The following is an 18,338-nucleotide window of genomic DNA, read 5'->3' as shown; positions in this document are numbered from 1 at the left end:
AGGTATCAAGAGGCAGTACCAAAATATGAACCTGTCCTCAAATTCCACATTTAAATAATAACAATTAAAAATCAAGCACCCCAAAACAATTTGATATCTTTTCTTTTTCTCCACAAATTTCCAAATGTTATATAGTAGTATAAAAAAAAGACAATAATAATGCTGTACTCATTTAGAAACAGATATTCTTGGTATACTAAAACAACAAACAAAACTGTCATTACACTCATGTTTATAGATGTTTGGCCTAAATTATAAGAAAAATAACCAAAAGCAAAATACCTTAAATAAAATTTGAAAGAATTAATGAATAAAAGAAAAGGCACTTATTAAATATATATTATGTATAAGACTCAGAGAGTTCAGCATTGAAGCCAGAAGAACAAAGTAAAACAAACCCTGACCTCAAGAAGCTGATGTTCTAACATGGAAAACAACATGTTGGAAGTGGTGAGTATTCAGGGAAGAGTTACAGAGAGCTAAAAGGCTGGTGAGTTGAAGCATAGTGTAGAAGTTGAAAGAAAGCTTCCCTGTTCTTTTCCCTCTCCAGGAATAAGTGACTCCAACTATTAACCAGTCTCCATTTCAGCCGAAAAAGGATAAAATTTCACCTAAATTGTGTTTCCTAAATAGCACAGTATTATATTCATAGGATACAATGACAAAAATACTGTCCAATTTATATTTATGCTTTTTAAACACTGGTCTGTGCATTACATGACAAATGAAATTAAGAAATTAAAATATGCATAACTATCCAACCAATATGACCTTGAATATATTAGGATCACAGATTCATATTTCACAAGACTTCTAGCTCAGTCTCCATACTTAGCAGATGAAGAAACTGAAGTTCAGTCAAGTTCTTTGCCCAAAATTAGTTATATTTGTAATAAAAGTCAGGGTTTGAACAAAAAGCCAATGCTCTTTACTTTCGACAACAACATTTTATCTGGCAAATCATAAACAAAGCTAATAAAAATCTTGTATAAAGCTAAAAAAAATTTGAAAAACAAGTACTCAGCTCCGATTAAATGTAATTTAATGTAATTAAAATAATAACATGACTAAATGTTCTTGATTTAAAATTTTAAAACCACTGAATAAATTATTATTGAATAAAAATATAATTTTTCTCCTAAGGAAAAAAGACTCATGCCATTTTCCTGGCCATCACTAATGCCTTGCTGTTGTTAATACCAATCTTCTTCTCCTCACTTCCACTCAAGCTCTAAAAACATTAATCACATCTACTTTACTATTTATGATAAAGACATATCAAAGGCCCTATGATGCCAATCACTATTCAATCAGACTGTCTGTCTGATTTCTCTCCTTGGCTTCTACTCCCCTTTATGTGCTGTCTTCTTCTACTGGAATGTTAGCTCCTTGGGGTCAGGAATTATCTTGTTTCTATTTATATCCCAAGTACTTATAAAAGTCCCTGACACAAAACAAGCACATACTAAATGATTTTTCTTTCTTTCATTTATTAATGGCTGTTCATTTAACTTCATTAACTCCCGATTAAAGCAAAGACAGCCCCAAATGAGTACATAGTTGCTCAGTTGTTTCAATTACATCAAACTCTTCCTGATGTTATTTGGATTTTTCTTGGCAAAGATACTAGAATAACTTGCCATTTCCTTTTCAAGCTCATTTTATATATGAGGACACTGAGACAGAAATAAGTGACTTGCCCAGGATCACATAGCTAGTGATCCAAGGTTGGATTAGAATTCAAATTCTCCTGATCCCAGGTCCAACATCCTATCCACTGGGCCACCTAGCTGAACTCCCAAATAAGGACACAATTATTCAGCTCGGATTAGGAGTTCCTAGAAGGAAAAAAAAATCTATGTTTTCCTTTCCTTTGGCACACAATGCACACAAAGCTGAAATACTATTTTTTGATGATGGTAATGACCCACATGGAAATGTCACTTAACAAGTACTTATTAGCACATATAGAATGCTTAGCACTCTAGTAAGTACATGAAAACACAGAAGTAGATAATCTAACCCAGGGTCCTGGTGTGAAGAAAGAAAAATAGGCATAATTAACTGATATCTCTTCAAAATGAGTCAATGAGATACTATAAAGAGATACTATAAGGATGCCTGATGAGAAAAAGACAAAGGAATACAGCCTTGAAATCTGAGGCTTAAGAGAGAAAATGAATACCTGGGTTAAAGGTATAAAGGAAAAGGTGGAGAATGCTGAAAAGACAAATGGTTTTCAACTTTGATAGTACAAGAGAATCATAAGAGAGCAACCTTTCCAAGAGTGGTTTTCTATGGAAAATAGACAGTTAAGATTTTAAAGAGGTAGCTGGTGGTATAAAACATAGTATCTCTAGTAGCAGAATATATCACTGGGTGTTAAGAGGAGACAGTGGTTAGGTACAGAGGCAGATGAGAAAGCAGCAGCAAAATTAGTTTTAAGCAACTTGACAAAGTTCTCCAAAAAAGAAAAAATTGGTCAGGGCTAAAAGTACAGTCATCTTTCCACATCAAACTTAACCAATAAATAATAGAACCTCTTATTTTCTATATATTAATATTAAAACATGGTAGCAACATCATAACCTAGTTAAAACTAGAATATTTAACTCAAGTTTCTACAAAAATCCTTATCTAAAGTATTACTACAAAGCTGCATTATGGCAGGTCTTCCCAAACTGAAAAGGCCTCAAATACAAGCCAGCAATGAACTATGCCTCTATCTATCCCATCCCAAAGTTGGGAGGATATTCACATTAAGTTCATTGGGATTTTTGGCTGCAGTGAATGACAGAGCAGTCTCTTTCAAATGCATAGATGAACTGAAATCTAAATAAAGAAAGGGTTCTTAATGACACGGTCATGCATCCTTCCAGCAGTTAACAACCTCCCCAAATATATGATGTTCAAATGTTACCAAAGAAATAAATGACTTAAGGAACTGTTCAAACCAACAGTTCAAAACAAAAGACCAGACCCTACAGCCCTCTGGCACAGGGATACATCCCAGCACCATAATTCCCAGCTAGGATCACAAGATCAAAGGACTGGAGGCAGAAGTCATGGATTCCTATGTCTCCCCCTTAATACCTTTTTGGTTTTATCTTTGGAGTCTAACACGTTTTCTAAAGAGCTCTTAGCTGAGATTCTTCCATCCTCTTGTCCCACTTCCTTCTTTTGCTGCAGCTGCTGTTCCTCTCTCCTGTCCTTTTCTTCAAGTTTTTTCCGAACTTCAGCTTCCTCATATCTAGTTGAAAAATGAAAACAAATGATCTGTTTATCATTTAAAAGATGCATAGTGTTCTTGAAAAAGATGTGGGTTGCATCCTCTTTCTCCAGTTTAAATCACATGCACTTTCTGACAATATTGTTCTAAGCCACAAATTTTTCTCGAAGAAAAGGAAGATAGAGGTTTAAATTCCAATTTCCCTTCCACATCATGACTTTCTCCTTGTAGTTTTGATATCTTGCAGGTTGGTATAAGAAATTAAAAGGAAATTTGGGAGGAGTTTTGTGGAAACCACAGATGACACGAAGTCCACCAGACAATACAGAAAAGGTTCAGAAACTCAGAAATGCATAAAATGTACATATTGTATTATATAATACCAAAATATTTTCTTTTAATACCATAAACATAGCCTATGATCAAACAATCCAAATTTTACAATAAGGTACTATACAAGAAAAGGGACACTTAAACACTCTCTGCCCTTAGGAATTTACATTATACTGAGGAATGCAACAGATACATAAATAGTAAAAGCAAAAGAATGAGGAAGTAAAGAGCTCAAGCATCAGGAAAGGTCTAAACTAAGATCTCAAATAATCTAAGGATTCTAAGTGCTATGGGTTAAAGAATGAGTACACTCCTAGCTTAAGTCACCACTTAGGCAAAGGCAAGAAGCAGGAAATGGAACAAAAAGTAACCCTGTCCCAGTGGAAAGTAGAGTTGAAGAAGGGGAGTAAAAAGAAATAATCATAAATGCCTTAAGAGATACAAGGCAGCCAAATGGCCATCAAAGTCAGCTTGCACATGTTCAAATGAAAATCTGAGCCCAGAAAGGTGAAATGACTTAGCCAGGATCAGAAATGAACAAAGTCTGTGAATTCAGGCCTTCCTGCCTTCTGTCCCATCACACCTCCTACTGCCTTGTCTTAGATGAGAGGGAACCTCGGACTTTGGGCTGACCATTTTGCATTTTAATCCAGAGGCTACACCCAAAGACACAGGATCTAGGAAGGTGGAGTGGAAATCAGGACAAATGTCAGTAGTTTCTTACTTTTCAGTGGTTATCCTTGCTGAAGCAGTGCTAACCCATGTAAATTCTTTAAAACAATACAGTAAATGGAACCAACACCAATTTGAATTAATCTTATAATTCGCCATTTCTCAATCACAGCATGGCTTTAATTTCAGTAAAAATCCCTAAATGATAGCACAGATGTAATAGAACAGAGGAGAATTAAAGTGGAACACAGATATGAATTTCTGAACTTCATAAATTATTTCTAAATGCTGGAGATATTATATTTAAAGTAAAAGGTAAATGAGATAAATTCTAAATATTATTTTCAACTATTTTAGATGCTCTATTTTATAGATTTCATAATATATATACCTGAGTTTAAGGCTTTCAGAGAGTCTTTCAGCTTCTTCAATAGCTTTTTTGATGTTCCCAGGTCCGAGCATTGAATGAAAGTATTCCTAAAATTGTAGAAACAACTCTGTAATATTATTCCTGGTCAATAATACCCTAAGAGAATAGTCTAAAAGCTCTACTAAAATGAAAAAACCAACAACTACATTATGATCATGGCCCTTATGACTAAATGAAAAAGATACTTTCTTAATGTATAAGCTACATTAATTCAAACTTAAAATATATATTTTTTTAAAAAATGTTTCAAAGCTAACTCCTTCATCTCTCCCTATGAGTAAAAAAAAAATCCTTTAATGAACGCCAAACCTTTTTTTGGGGGGGAAGGTTCCTTTTATAACTTTGTATTATCTGTGAAAATGCTAATTATATCTTCTTTTAGTATTTTGTTTATATTATATCCCCAAAATGATAAATATGATTAAGTATTCTACAAGATCTATATATTCACTAGTTCCATTTTTAGTTAGGATGTATTTAGATGACTTTAATTCATCAGACAGGACAAGCAATAAAACTGCAACCAAAAGCTCTAAGAAAACTGGACTAGGAATTCTTAAAAAAAGTTTTACTACCCTCATCTTTAGCTATCTACCTCCAGCAGTCAATGTCCCGTGTACATGATATCAATTCCTTTTCACCCAGACTACATCATCATTCATTACCTTACTGCATCAAAAAGATAGGAGAGTACATCTGCTACAGCAGTCACTATTTGTGCAATTGTCTAAATTAACACAATACCAGTGTTCTTATGACCTGGGAGTATACCTTTTTCTTTATCACAGATCCCAAAGTAGGCTGCTCTATAGATAATGATACCCTAAACTGAGACAATGAAAGCTTAATACAAGCCATGAGTTCCATCAGACTTGGTGATTTTCACAAGGCAATCTCCCAGGCCTTTGAATTCTCTCAGTGCCAGATTGTCATCAGCGGCCAAGTGGGTTTTTGCAAAAACCAAGGGGTAGATGCAGAGAGAAGTAGTTCCAGTAGCACCACCAGAGCAAGATTACCAGTAAAATACCTCCAAAATTGTGTGTACTTGTCAAGTTAAAGGCCTGAGTGAGGAAATAGCTGATGACATTTGCTAAGTTATTCCACCAGAAGGAAAGCATCCTTTCTTCCTTTGGAATTTTGACTATACAATTCATTATGCCCCTGTACTGCTCATCTGCAGCAATCTGCTTACTTGTATGCTGTATTTGCAATAGTAGCTTGACTCTCTTGATCAGGGTTACTGCAGTCTTGGAGACAGCAGCGGCAATGGCAATGACCAAGAAGTCCTTGGGGAAGGAGATGGCCTGTTCCACTATAGTTATAGAGGGGGAAGGTAAGAAAACCAGTGAGGAAGGAGCCAAAGCTGGAAAACTCATTGCTGCCTGCATAGCCCTTTGCTCCAGCTCAAGCCAAAAGGTTTTTTATTAAATTTTTAATCACAAAATATTTCTCTGAAATAATTGTTGAATTTGCTTAAGAGAATAAAAAGCTGTTGATTCCTCTTTTCTTGATGTATTAATGAGCACAAAGGCATGAAAAAAGTAACTATTACCATCTTTTGAAGACAGGAGGATGAGAGGGGGAAAAATTTGGAACTCAAAAATCTGTAAAATTGAATGCAAAACATTTTCTTTACATGTAACTGGGGGGGGGGAATATATAATTAAAATTTGTTTTAAAAAGTAACTACAAGAATAGGATATTTAATAGAACCTGAGTGATTATGAATAATTTTATGTAGAGTACTGCAAGTTGGATGTGACCAAAGTGTATTTTATAGCTTTTCAATATAACTGAAAGAGCACACACACACACACTGCTTTGTTCATAATAAATATATAACAGTATAGGCATAATAGGAATGGAATAGCCTGGCACATAGTAGGCACTTAATAAACTTAAATTAATGGCAGGTATCCAATAAACATTGATTGAATAATTTAATCAAATGCCTAGAATTCAGAAAATACCAGTCTCAACTGCTCATGAGGCAATCTTCCCGAGTTAAAAAAAGGAAAATGTTCAATTGTTTTACACTCTGAGAGAGCTTATGGATCTACCCTAAGAATAAATCATATTTTGATCAGTTCTGATGGACCAGGCCATCCTCAGCAACGAGATCAACCAAATCATTTCCAATGGAGCAGTAATGAACTGAACCAGCTATGCCCAGAAAAAGAACTCTGGGAGATGACTAAAAATCATTACATTGAATTCCCAAACCCTATATTTATGCACACCTGCATTTTTGATTTCCTTCACAAGCTAATTGTACAATATTTCAGTCTGATTCTTTTTGTACAGCAAAATAACGTTTTGGTCATGTATACTTATTGTGTATCTAATTTATATTTTAATATATTTAACATCTACTGGTCATCCTGCCATCTAGGGGAGGGGGTGGGAGGGTAAGAAGTGAAAAATTGGAACAAGAGGTTTGGCAATTGTTAATGCTGTAAAGTTACCCACGCATATATCCTGTAAATAAAAGGCTATTAAATTTAAAAAAAAAAAAAAAGAATAAATCATATTTGATTTCTTTTATTAATGGTTATATGAGAGGCTGAGCTAATAAACAGGCAAAAAAAAATTTGTTTGCTGACATAAAATTCAATCCTTCATGAAGGAAAATTAATGTTAAATTTGTTATAAAAATCCTTTTCAGTGTTAAGATTTCTGTAACAATATAAAAATTATGAGAACTATTAGTTTATTTGATTAAAGTAAGGATTTAAGAAAACTAAAGTTGTTTCTACATGTTATAAACATAGTTAGAAAAGTACTTATTTACAAATGAGAAAATCTAGCTGTGAAAACAACTAATTTAGGCTTGTTGAGAAGTTTTTTCTCTATATAACTGTGTACACCAGCTGTAAATTAGTAATAGAAAATTTAATTGATTTTAAATTAACTTTCAAATGGTGTCTGTATTTAATAAAGAATTTTTTAAGTTTACTTTAGTAAAAGTTTTGAAATATTTTCAAGTTTTTGATAAAGTTTTAAAGAGTGACACTAACATTAATATATATCTCACCAATATTCTCAATGCCTACTCAGATTAAAAGTCTACTTTCCTAATATTCTTCCTACTCCAAATAGCTTCTCTACCCCATCCACTAAAATTTTTACAGATAAGAACATGCCCATTTCATTCTGCAATTTAATCAAAACTTTATTAGTCTGAGATTTATATTTCATAGATATACAAACACATTTGTTTTCCCCCCACAAAATGTAAGATAAATGCCAGCAAATCAATTAATAATGGAGTTGACATAAATACTTCATCAACTTATAAAAACACAATTTATACTCTGTTCCTCTTCAATAGCCAAAATTAACACATTAGCCAAACTTTATTCTCCACGAAAATAGTTACAGTTTATCTATGTTACTGGGCAGATCAGATCATACTTCTATTCTCTATTCCTTTAAAGAAAAAACCAACAGAAATACAAAGAGGTATATATTTTTATTATGCCAATATGTTTCCTGGCAAAGAGTATTGAAAAGAAAAAGGAGTACCCTGGGAAGAGCAAAGGAAAACAATATAAAATTCTCCAAAATTAGGATTTAAGCAGCCTATTCATAAAAACCATGGCAATAATGAGTGCTTTCCAGTTTTACAAAGTCCTCATCTCACGATATTATGTGATAAGCACTATATCACCTGAATTATACAGAAAAGAAAAATGATGATCAGTTCCTCAGAAGTGCTCAGGATCACTGAACAAGACAGTCTCAAAACCAAATTTATGATTCCAATCTAGCAATCTTACACCATACTTGCTTTTCAGTTTCACAGTCTCCCAGGATAGGCAAAAACTATTTGGAAATACTGCAAATGCTCCAAATCTTTTTTTTTTTTTTAATGGAGGGGGGAGGGAAGAAAAAGTTTATAGAAGCAAGTCTTTTCTATTAAGTCAATTTTATATTAATATATATTATAAAATCATGAATATGGAGACTATAAAAAAACTTGTTTGAATTTGGGCAGATATCCCCTACTCATCTGCAAATAGGAAATTAAATAATATTTCTCCTAATGAAAAGCTAGTTGGACCATTTGAAAATTGGCATGCACTAACTGAAAAAGAGTCTTCCAGAAAACTGTAGTGTAATATTTAGTTTATATTAGTACAAATTTGAGGTAATTTTAATCAAAAAGAAAAATTTAAAAACTTGTACTCATGAAATGATATTCAAAATAGTTACCTTAATGAACAATTAAAATAAATCACAATATCCCAATGTTCTACGCAAACAATGATATTTGAAGGAAGAAAAGTTGATGTTATTTCTTTAAGTCTTTTAACCAAATCAACTAGATATTAAAGAAGGAATATAATCATTTCAATACTGGATTTCAAGTGGCTTCTTTACCAAAACAGTATAAATCTAAATAGTGGAGGGGACTTTAATTTTTGTCTTTAATTCCAACAACGCTTGGCACAAAATAGTTAATACAAGTTTGCGGTTTCATAAAACAAAAAAAAAATCTAAATAGACAATAGTAAATCTTCCTCTCAGTGCAATAATCTCCATTCTAATGAGCTTTCTCTAATATGTTTATTCTGTTTTCTTCTCACTTTCAACTGACCAATCTAGTTTCAGCTCAACTATGTACTTTTCCATCACTTTAGTATGCTTTTCTTCTTTATCTACATTATCAAAATAACAAAGGAATAGTTCCTGCCTCCCAGAAGAAAGCCACTGAATCAATCAACACATGTATTAAGCATTTATGTACCAGACACTGTAAAGGGGCAAAGAATATACTTTGTACAACAAAAATCAACCAGAAATGGTTTAGTAATTCAGTAAATTTTTTCTTTGGAATGGCTTCAACATAATGTGGGCAATCAATGACAAACATCTAATTCTCCTATGATTAAATGTGGATTTCATGAAAGCAATGATATATACACTTCTCACATATTGAGAAAAAATATGAATTCCTCCCATAAAACCTCCAATTTCATTCAAAAAAGTAACAAAAGAAGAAAAAGTCCATAACCCATTGTTGGATAAACCAAAGCAACATTTTTACAAATAATGAAATTAAATTGACAAGTAAATTGCCTTCTCCAATCTTACATATTTATTGAATTTATGTTCACCGAACAGACACTGAGTCTGAAATTATACAGTACATGTGCTCAAAAATAAATAGCCAGTTACAGGCATTTGATAGGCCTTATTAATAAAAACTGATGATCAAAGAAAACAGAAAAAAAACAAAACAACATACCTGCTGCTGCTTGAAATCAGGTCTTTTTTTGATAAGATTATAAACAGATACATATTTCATATACAGTACATAGGCTTTTTCCTCATCACGATCCAATCTGCTTTCTTCTGCTGTCCTGAAGATCTTCAGGGCACTCTGCACATAACTTCAATTAGAAAATAAATAATTAAGCTGATATTGCCAGTGGCATTAAAACAATTGGCAAGTAAAATTCAGAGCTATATTAATATAGAAAAACTTCATTATTTGGGGTTCTACTAGTTTAGAACTTAAAATCTGAACATGGAGGAAATGGAAATGTAACTTGCTACTATAAGTAAAAAATATTTAATGGAAACAAAATTATTTCCACGTCCTAGAAAAGTTTATCAGAAAGTATTTATATAATTTGATTAAAAACAAATTCTAGGGGCAGCTAGGTGGCACAGTGTATAGAATACTAGCCCTGAAGTCAGGAGGACCTGAGTTCAAACCTAGTCTCAGACACTTAACAAGTCCTGGCTGTGTGACCCTGGGCAAGTCACTTAATTCCAACTGCCTCAAAAAAAAAAAAAAAAAAAAAAAACAAAGCCAAATTTTATACAATGAATCATTCTCCAGAAATATTTCCTCTAATGCCTATCTTTGGTGAAGGTCACATTCTGCAAAAAAAAAAAAAAAAAAAAAATTGATTATATGCAATTTTTTCACCTAAAAAGAGAGCAAAACTCCTTTAAATAAAAATATCTTTCAGTTCTTCTTAAGTCTTTCCCCACTGACAATCATCAAAACTTCTAAACAAAATCTATTCTTATCACCAAGCCAGATACCAAAACATAATCCAGAAATTAGGAAGAAGAAAAGTATTGGGAATGGGGAAGGAAAGAAGCATGACATTCCTCTTTATTTGTGTTTGAATCATGATTTTTTTTTTTTCAGTTATTCAATTATCTAGTGCTTCTACAATTGGAGTTAAGAAAATAATTTCTAAAAATGTAATTCATTTCAACAAAATGTTATCAATTGTAAGCAATTTTTAATGCAATTTATTAGAAGGGATTTCAGCCAACTTTGGCATCAAAACCCCATCATCACACCATGAAAGCGTTCTATAATATAATTTAACCAATTATCCAAGATATAAATCAGGTGGCTTGCCAAATCAAACACTGTTTTGCCTCAGGGCCTATTTATGTGCAATCGACATAGGATATACTTGTTACCTATGAAAACAATTTTTTTAAACCAATAATATTGAGTGCAAGCTATTATAGGATGAATGTTTAGTCAACTTTTTAAAGTCACTAAAATCTGTGCAATCTAATAACACAAAGGTATATAGAACGTATTATTAAATGATTCCAAATATAATAAAAATAGTTATCTTTGACTTCTATTTAGTACTTTCTAATAAAGCATTACTGAGAATAAACACAGTAATATCAAGAAACATAACAAAATAGAAAATGAAATTTTAAAAAGTAGAGTCCTAAAAAATAGAGAGTATACTCTCTAAGTTAGAATAGACTACTTCCATTTACTGCAAAACAGTGTGAAGCAGTATGCAGATGTTGAAGGATTCTAATGCAAAGATATTTTTTCTTTTTTATAGTGTGAAGCAGTATTCTGGAAAGTTCTTCTAAGACTAGTGAAGAACTGAAGGAGTCCTGCATCTTTTTTTTTTTTATCTGCTTCTGTTTAAAAAGCCAACATTCCTCTGCTTCATAGATGTTCTACATTTGAGGTGTAGTAAAATGTTTGCTGTTCACCAGATGTAATGTTTTAGTTCCTTACAAACAGGGTGAGGGGGGAAGGGCACGCAAAACTAACATTGAAATTTTGAAACAGCAGCAGAGAGAGTGAATTTTATTTTTGTTCATTGTGGGTGGTAAAATAATAATAATAATAATAATAATAATTTTTTCCCCTCCTGTAATTATTGTGAACACCTTGCTTTGTGGTCACTGTAATTTTTTTTTTTTTGGGGGGGGGATAAGGGAGAAAAAGTATCAATAGTCCACGTGTTCCTGGCCTCCATTCAGAGCAGTGTGCAGAATGTAATGCTCTTTTGTAAGAAACATTTTATGATTTTTTAAAATACATTTAGTGAACTTAGAATAGGCTACTTCCTCCAAGGCTGACTATGTAGAACAAAAGTCATTATAAAAGCACACAAAGCCAAATTTCCACCTTCAAATTTTTTTTTTGAATCTTGCTTTTCTGATGACTGATAAACCCATTTTAGCATACGTGTTATCTAAGCCTTATTAGAAAATACTTTTTCCTTTATAAGTCAAGGTTAGTACATACAGTATAGATAATATATTATTACTACAAGTAATGACATAATTTTACGAATAAAAAAATGGAATCTATGCAAGAGAGGGTTAAGCTAATAGTACCTGGCTGACCTTTAAAAAACCTTTTAAACATATCTGTGGTGGTTTTGATATGTTTCCATTTTGTTTGATGCTTCTGTTTGTCTAGTCGACAATTTTTTTCCCTTAGTCCAATGGCATATGAATTTAACTGACCCCTTCTGACTCCTTCAGAGGATTCATCATCAAAATAGTGTTTGCTGAGCCTGAGAAGATAATAAAATATACTCCAGTTTCTCCATTCACGGCTCTTAGTGGTGTGGCAGAATGGAAAAGATCAGGATTTGTACGGGTTCAAGCGCTGTTTTGACATATTGGGGTTATGTGACAAGTCTCCAACCTCTCACATTCACAAGCAATTCTGTAAATTACAAATAAGTTGCCAATCTAAATCAATAGAAACAACTCCCATACTGGGAATTCTCTGAAAAATAAACTCAATAGTCCAGAATATGGGGGGAAAAAATTTCTATAAGAAGAATTATTTATTATTATTATTTTTTAAATTTAGAATATTCAAACAACTCTTAATAGGAAAAAAAGTCATAGAATCATTAAATTGGAAAAGGGCATTTATTTGAACTCCCTCCACAAAAAGCAATCCTCTTAAAAACATCTGACAAGAATCCAGTTCCCATTTGAAAATTTTAAGCCATAAGAAGCATTTTTCAAGGTGAATCCATTCCATTTTTGAACAACTCTAATTGCTGGTAAGTTCTCCTATATAATGAAATGAAACTTAACTTACTGATACTTCCCTACTTCTTCTAGATGGAAAGCCTTTCAGATGGGTAGAGACAGCTATTGTGTGGTAGCAGGAAGTTAAATATACAATAATAAATCACAACCTCTTTCAGGTCTTATTCTATTTATGTAATATCTGATTCAAATTAATTTTAGGTGAAGTATATTCTTAACAATATGAAAATATAAATTTGTTTTAAGTGAATTAATATCAAATAAAGAATTTTAAAATATACATACTTCTTAGTACTTATTTTGTCTGCTTTAACTTCTGTCTTCTTATTAAGTTCTTTCAATGAGGAACCAAGGTAGAGCTCTTTAGGGACTGAAGCCACAGCAGGCATGGTGAACAGTATTTACTTTCACCCTTTCACAATAGGTGGAATGTCTTTAAAAGCAGCTCTTTTCTGAAACAAACAAACAAACAAAAAAATTAGAATACCAACTATATCCACAATTAAAATAATTCAACCAAGTACCAAAGTGAATAAAATTCCTAAAATTTATATTTGAATCTACATGTAGATGTATAGTTTGGTTGTTCTTAGTTATTGCTGGTAATTCAATAGGTATTTGGTAATAAGTGTCATCAAACTATTTATTATAGATGTTAAAACAAATTTTCTGGCAAATCTGCTTGTTTTTCTTCTTTGATGATGGATTCAATATCAAAATGTTATTATGTTTTTAAAGAGTTTGGATGTCAAGATTTATCAGTAATATTACTCTCCCCTCAAGTTTTTCAATCTGTCTTTTTACTTGGCTCACAAGTGTTTTTGTGACTAATAATTCTTTTTAACTTGTAATAAAATTGAATCTATCTACTTTTGTATTCCTATCCTTTTTTCTCATTTCTTTGACAAGTTAATGTGCTCTCTTTGCCATTTAAATATATTACTCATGACTACGATTTCTTCCAAAGGATTAATGGGCTTCCTTGATAGGAAATGGTTCTTCTTTGGAGGATTTCAGGAAAAGCTGAAAGAAAGCTCATATTTCAGTGGGGAACATTTTTTCTTATGAAGTAGTCTAGATATCATTGATGTCCCTTTCAACTCTTGAAATGCTATGATTCTTTATTGAAGAACAGATATTTAATACATTTTTCCAAAACTGTCATGTAAATATAAACATTTAAACCATAATTATTAAACTTTTTTCTAGTTTTCAGCTACAGCTCTGTGGTTTTGGATTAAATACATATAACCTCTAGGTTTTTAAATTTGTTTGGTGCTTTTGTGTATCCACATATATAATTTTTTTTTTGAATTTTCTATTGAGTACTTGAAAAGAATGTTTATTTACTGTTCCTGCTTCCCTTCCCCTAAATTATGTCTATAGAGTAACTATACTAAGCCTCTGGGGCCATCTTTTACATCTACTTGCTCACTAATCTGCTTATTATATTTCTATTTTTCATATTAATAAATGGGGCTGCAAGAAATCTCATTAATTTAGAGTCTATTTCTTATTATAAAACTAAGTTTTTCTTTTAGGAATTTACAGTTATTTATTGCATAATGATTAAAAACTGCTTTTAATTTTTTACCAACGTTTAAAATCATTTTACTTATATCTTGTCATTTCCTTTTCCAACTGATTTTACAGATGAGGAAGTGAAGCAAACTGTGGTAAGTGTCTTGCCCAGGGTCACACATCTAGTAAGTTAGGTCAGCTTTGAACTCAGAAAGATGAATCTTTCTGATTCAAGGTCTGCCAATTTTAACTACTGGGCTACCTAAATATCCCTAGAAATACTGATGGATGGGAATATAAATGTTCCAGATTTCATGATAATGATTTGTATAACTTAACTAACAAAATTCCTTTTTTATGTGGCAAGCCTATTGATTTCCTTAAAAAACCTCCACTTTGACAAAGATGAGTTTTTCTTAGCAATCACCAATTTTCCTTCCCTTTTGCATCTTCTTCATTTCTCTCTGTTAATTTGAAATTCTTTTTATGTTTTTAAATTCTTTTTGACTTTATGCTTATGGTTTTTTTGTCTTTTTCAAACCATAACAATAAATATTTTTCCATTATAGCATTATTGTTTTGCTCTGTTTGGAAGGTTGTATCATGGGGATATTCATCATTTAGAACTGGCTGAACAAATTATAGCAAAGGAATATAATAGGACACTATTATAAGAAATGACCAAATTTGAAAAACTGAAGAACTTTTATTAACACAATGAAACCGGGTCAGTGAAGAAGAATACTACCCACTTCCTCACATAAAGGTGATAGACTAAATCTGTAGAATAAGACATCTTGGACTGATCACGATAGAAATTTGTTTTGCATGACACTATACACGTTTGTTAATAAAGGTTTTATACTTTCTCATTTTCCCTACCAGAGAGGAACCTGGGAGAGAAAGTAAATGCCTGTTAATTGGGGGAGGAAAGGGGGGGAAGATTTAATTAAAAAACAAACAAATAAACCAGTTTTAAATCTCCATTCTTCTGTTAAAGATCAGATGTTTAGGGGCAGTCAGTTAGGTGGTGCAATGGTTAGAGCACTAGTCCTGAAGTCAGGAAGACCTGAGTTCAAATCTGCTTCAGACACTTAACACTTCTTAGCTATGTAACCCTGGGCAAGTCCCTTAATCCCAATTGTCTCAGCAAAAAAACAATCCCCCCCCCCCCAAAAAAAAAAATCAAATATTTGGCTCCTAAGGCTCATTTCAGCTTAAAATGAAAGGGATTTTGCAAGTATGAGATTTCTTCATTAATTCCAAAATATTTTTTATCTTCAAACATACCCATTTAGTGGGTAACTGATTCTGGAATATTAGCCCACATTTTAAAATCGCATTCTAAATATTTCGACCTTCTCTTCTGTTAAAAAGCTACTACAGTTGAAGAATTCCTTCTAAAAAGGCAACAACAAAAACCCATTATGCCAAACTAAAGACCAAATAACCTAAAGCCAATTATAAAAAAGTAGAGGAAGATTTGCTAGATTACCTATGAAAATGACAAACCCTACCCTAAGCAATTGACAAATATGCAGAAGTGAAAGAAACTTTCTTATCTTGGAAGCCCTAATACTTCCAGTGAACTGTGTGGGCTCTTGTTCCATCAACTCTTTTTACCTAAATCTTGTTGTTATTATTCAGTCATTTAAAAAAAAAAAACTGTATCTATTTCTTTGTGACCCCATTTGGGGTTTCCTCAGTAAAGATATTGGAGTGGTTTGCCATTTTCTTCTCCCACTCATTTTAAGGATGAGAAAAAGGAGACAAAATTTTAATATCTGTCTACATAAATACATTTAGAAGATGGGTAGAAATGGCAGTAATTTCTGACTTCTCTGCTTCCAGCCAGCTACTCTCACAGCTCACTCCACAGGGAGACAAGTACCCCATCCCAATAAGGGAAATTCTTAGACAATTTAAGTGTTCCATAACTGCAATACTGTAGCACTAAGTTGAATAAACACCAAATTTGAGGTTTTGTGGCACTACTCTACTGGTGGGGCTGTACCCCATCGTGAGCTGTAAAGCCAGTGAAATCATTTGATTTGGCCCTGCCAAAGCACTTGCAGGTAATGATGAAAGCTAGGTACAACAACCTTCCACTGCTTGAGTTTTTAAGTTATAATTCTGTATGGCCCATAAATGATGTTATAAATATCCAAATGACCCTTGTCAGAAAAAAGCTTCCCTTATACTACTTCAACCACTGCCTATTTTTGCCAATTTTTTGTTCCACATGGATTACAGAGAAGAAGAATCTAAGTTACTGGATATACACCTGAATACAAACAACTAAAGGTTATCTGATCTTGATTTCTACAGTGGAAAAAAAAGATGTATAACTTCATGATAATTAGGTTTCTTGGCTGAAGAAACTTAATTTGAAGTTTACTCTATACTTTTACTACAAAATAATTCTTAAATATTCCACTGACTCATGAAGATTGGATTAGTAAAACACACAAAAAAAAGACAAGTTGCTTAGGCCATTTAGCTTAACGAAATAAACAATAATTTGTATCAAATTCCAATATTTGAGTGAGTTTATATATTTTGCTCTTCATTAATGATTAAGAGAGTCTCAAATGAACAACTTCCTCATATTACTACTTGTCTCTTAAAGGACAATGTTCTCTTCTATTTCTATGATTGTTTAACATGATTATATTTTTAAAGCTGAGCTGACAAGTAAAGTTAGTTAGTGCTAAAATTTATTTTAAGCATTGTAGAAGGTGAAATTTGCAATTAAAATAACTGCACTAATTTCTGCTGAAGTCAAAGCATAAGGTAAAAGGTGTTTGCCTGATAAAAAAGTCTAAAAGGATACCAGCAGGAGTTTAATTGCTACTGAAGTTTTTAGCACTTTAGAGTAGGGACTTTGGAGTTTGGTTAAACTAACATATTTGACTAAAAAGCTCTTCAAAATCTCAAACAAATGCTTATCTAGTCCTTACTTGGACATCTCTAATAGGTTCTATTATTCTGAGATACATGGTACCTCCAAGAAAGGATTGCAAATCTATTTATAGATAACACTGGAATTCAAACAATACACTCAGTAATTTATCCTTTATATTTAGGTATTAATTAAAATATTAAAGGGCAGCTAAATGGTACACTGGATAGGGCACTGTCCCGGCAGTCAAGAGGATCTGAGTTCAAACCCAGCCTCAGACACTTATCACTTCCTACCTGTGTATGACTCTGGGCAAGTTACTTAACATCAATTGCCTTGAAAGAAACAAAAAGAAGAAAAGAAAGAAGGAAAAATTTAAATATCTTGACTAAAAATTAATTCAAAACACAATGATTCCTCAATTTCCTTGTTCTTATAGCAATAAGAAAAATATTCAAACCAACAATATTTTTGAAGGAAAACATTATGGGAGAAGAAACTTAATTTCAATTTCAGAACCTATTAAATGTCTACTAGGCATAGAGCTTATGTTCCACTGTTATGATACTATAAAGACAGACAACTCTTAGAGTCTTAGGAACCTGATTGATACAAAGACCAACAACAATTCCAGAAGGATAACGATGAAACAACAACAATTCCAGACGGATAACGATGAAACAAGTCCACCATTTTTGGATAGAAAAGTGATGAACTCAGAATGTGGACTGAGATTTTTGTATAAGTGTGCAACTTGTTTTGCTTAAGACAAACATGTCTTAAGTTTTGTTTTCCTTATTTTCTCAATGGGGATAGAGGGTAAGAGAAGATAGTATAAATATAAAAATGAAAAAAAAAATTAAATCCTAATTTTTTTTTTTTTAATGCTCCAGATCACTAAATAGCAAGAAAAATGCAAATTAAAACCACTCTAAAGTTTTGCT

At 32.4% G+C, this 18,338-nt stretch overlaps 1 protein-coding gene and 1 pseudogene across 2 annotated transcripts in view; both read right to left on the bottom strand.

The window, feature by feature from the left end:
- USP8 (ubiquitin specific peptidase 8) overlaps positions 1-18,338 on the bottom strand; it is a 105,434-nt gene that overhangs the window by 35,533 nt on the left and 51,563 nt on the right. For both annotated transcript variants that reach the window (XM_031955180.1, XM_003755930.4), the window contains exons 2-5: positions 13,257-13,423; positions 9,916-10,060; positions 4,626-4,711; positions 3,094-3,250 (exon numbers count right to left, since the gene is read on the bottom strand). In XM_031955180.1, coding sequence (XP_031811040.1) covers positions 3,094-3,250; positions 4,626-4,711; positions 9,916-10,060; positions 13,257-13,360 — 492 coding nt within the window. In that variant the 5' untranslated portion in view covers positions 13,361-13,423. The remainder of the gene's footprint in view (positions 1-3,093; positions 3,251-4,625; positions 4,712-9,915; positions 10,061-13,256; positions 13,424-18,338) is intronic.
- LOC105749906 lies at positions 4,724-6,311 on the bottom strand (annotated as a pseudogene).

Source organism: Sarcophilus harrisii, chromosome 2 (assembly GCF_902635505.1).
Source record: "Sarcophilus harrisii chromosome 2, mSarHar1.11, whole genome shotgun sequence".
NCBI lineage: Eukaryota > Metazoa > Chordata > Mammalia > Dasyuromorphia > Dasyuridae > Sarcophilus > Sarcophilus harrisii.
This window is presented reverse-complemented; position numbering and strand designations above follow the sequence as displayed.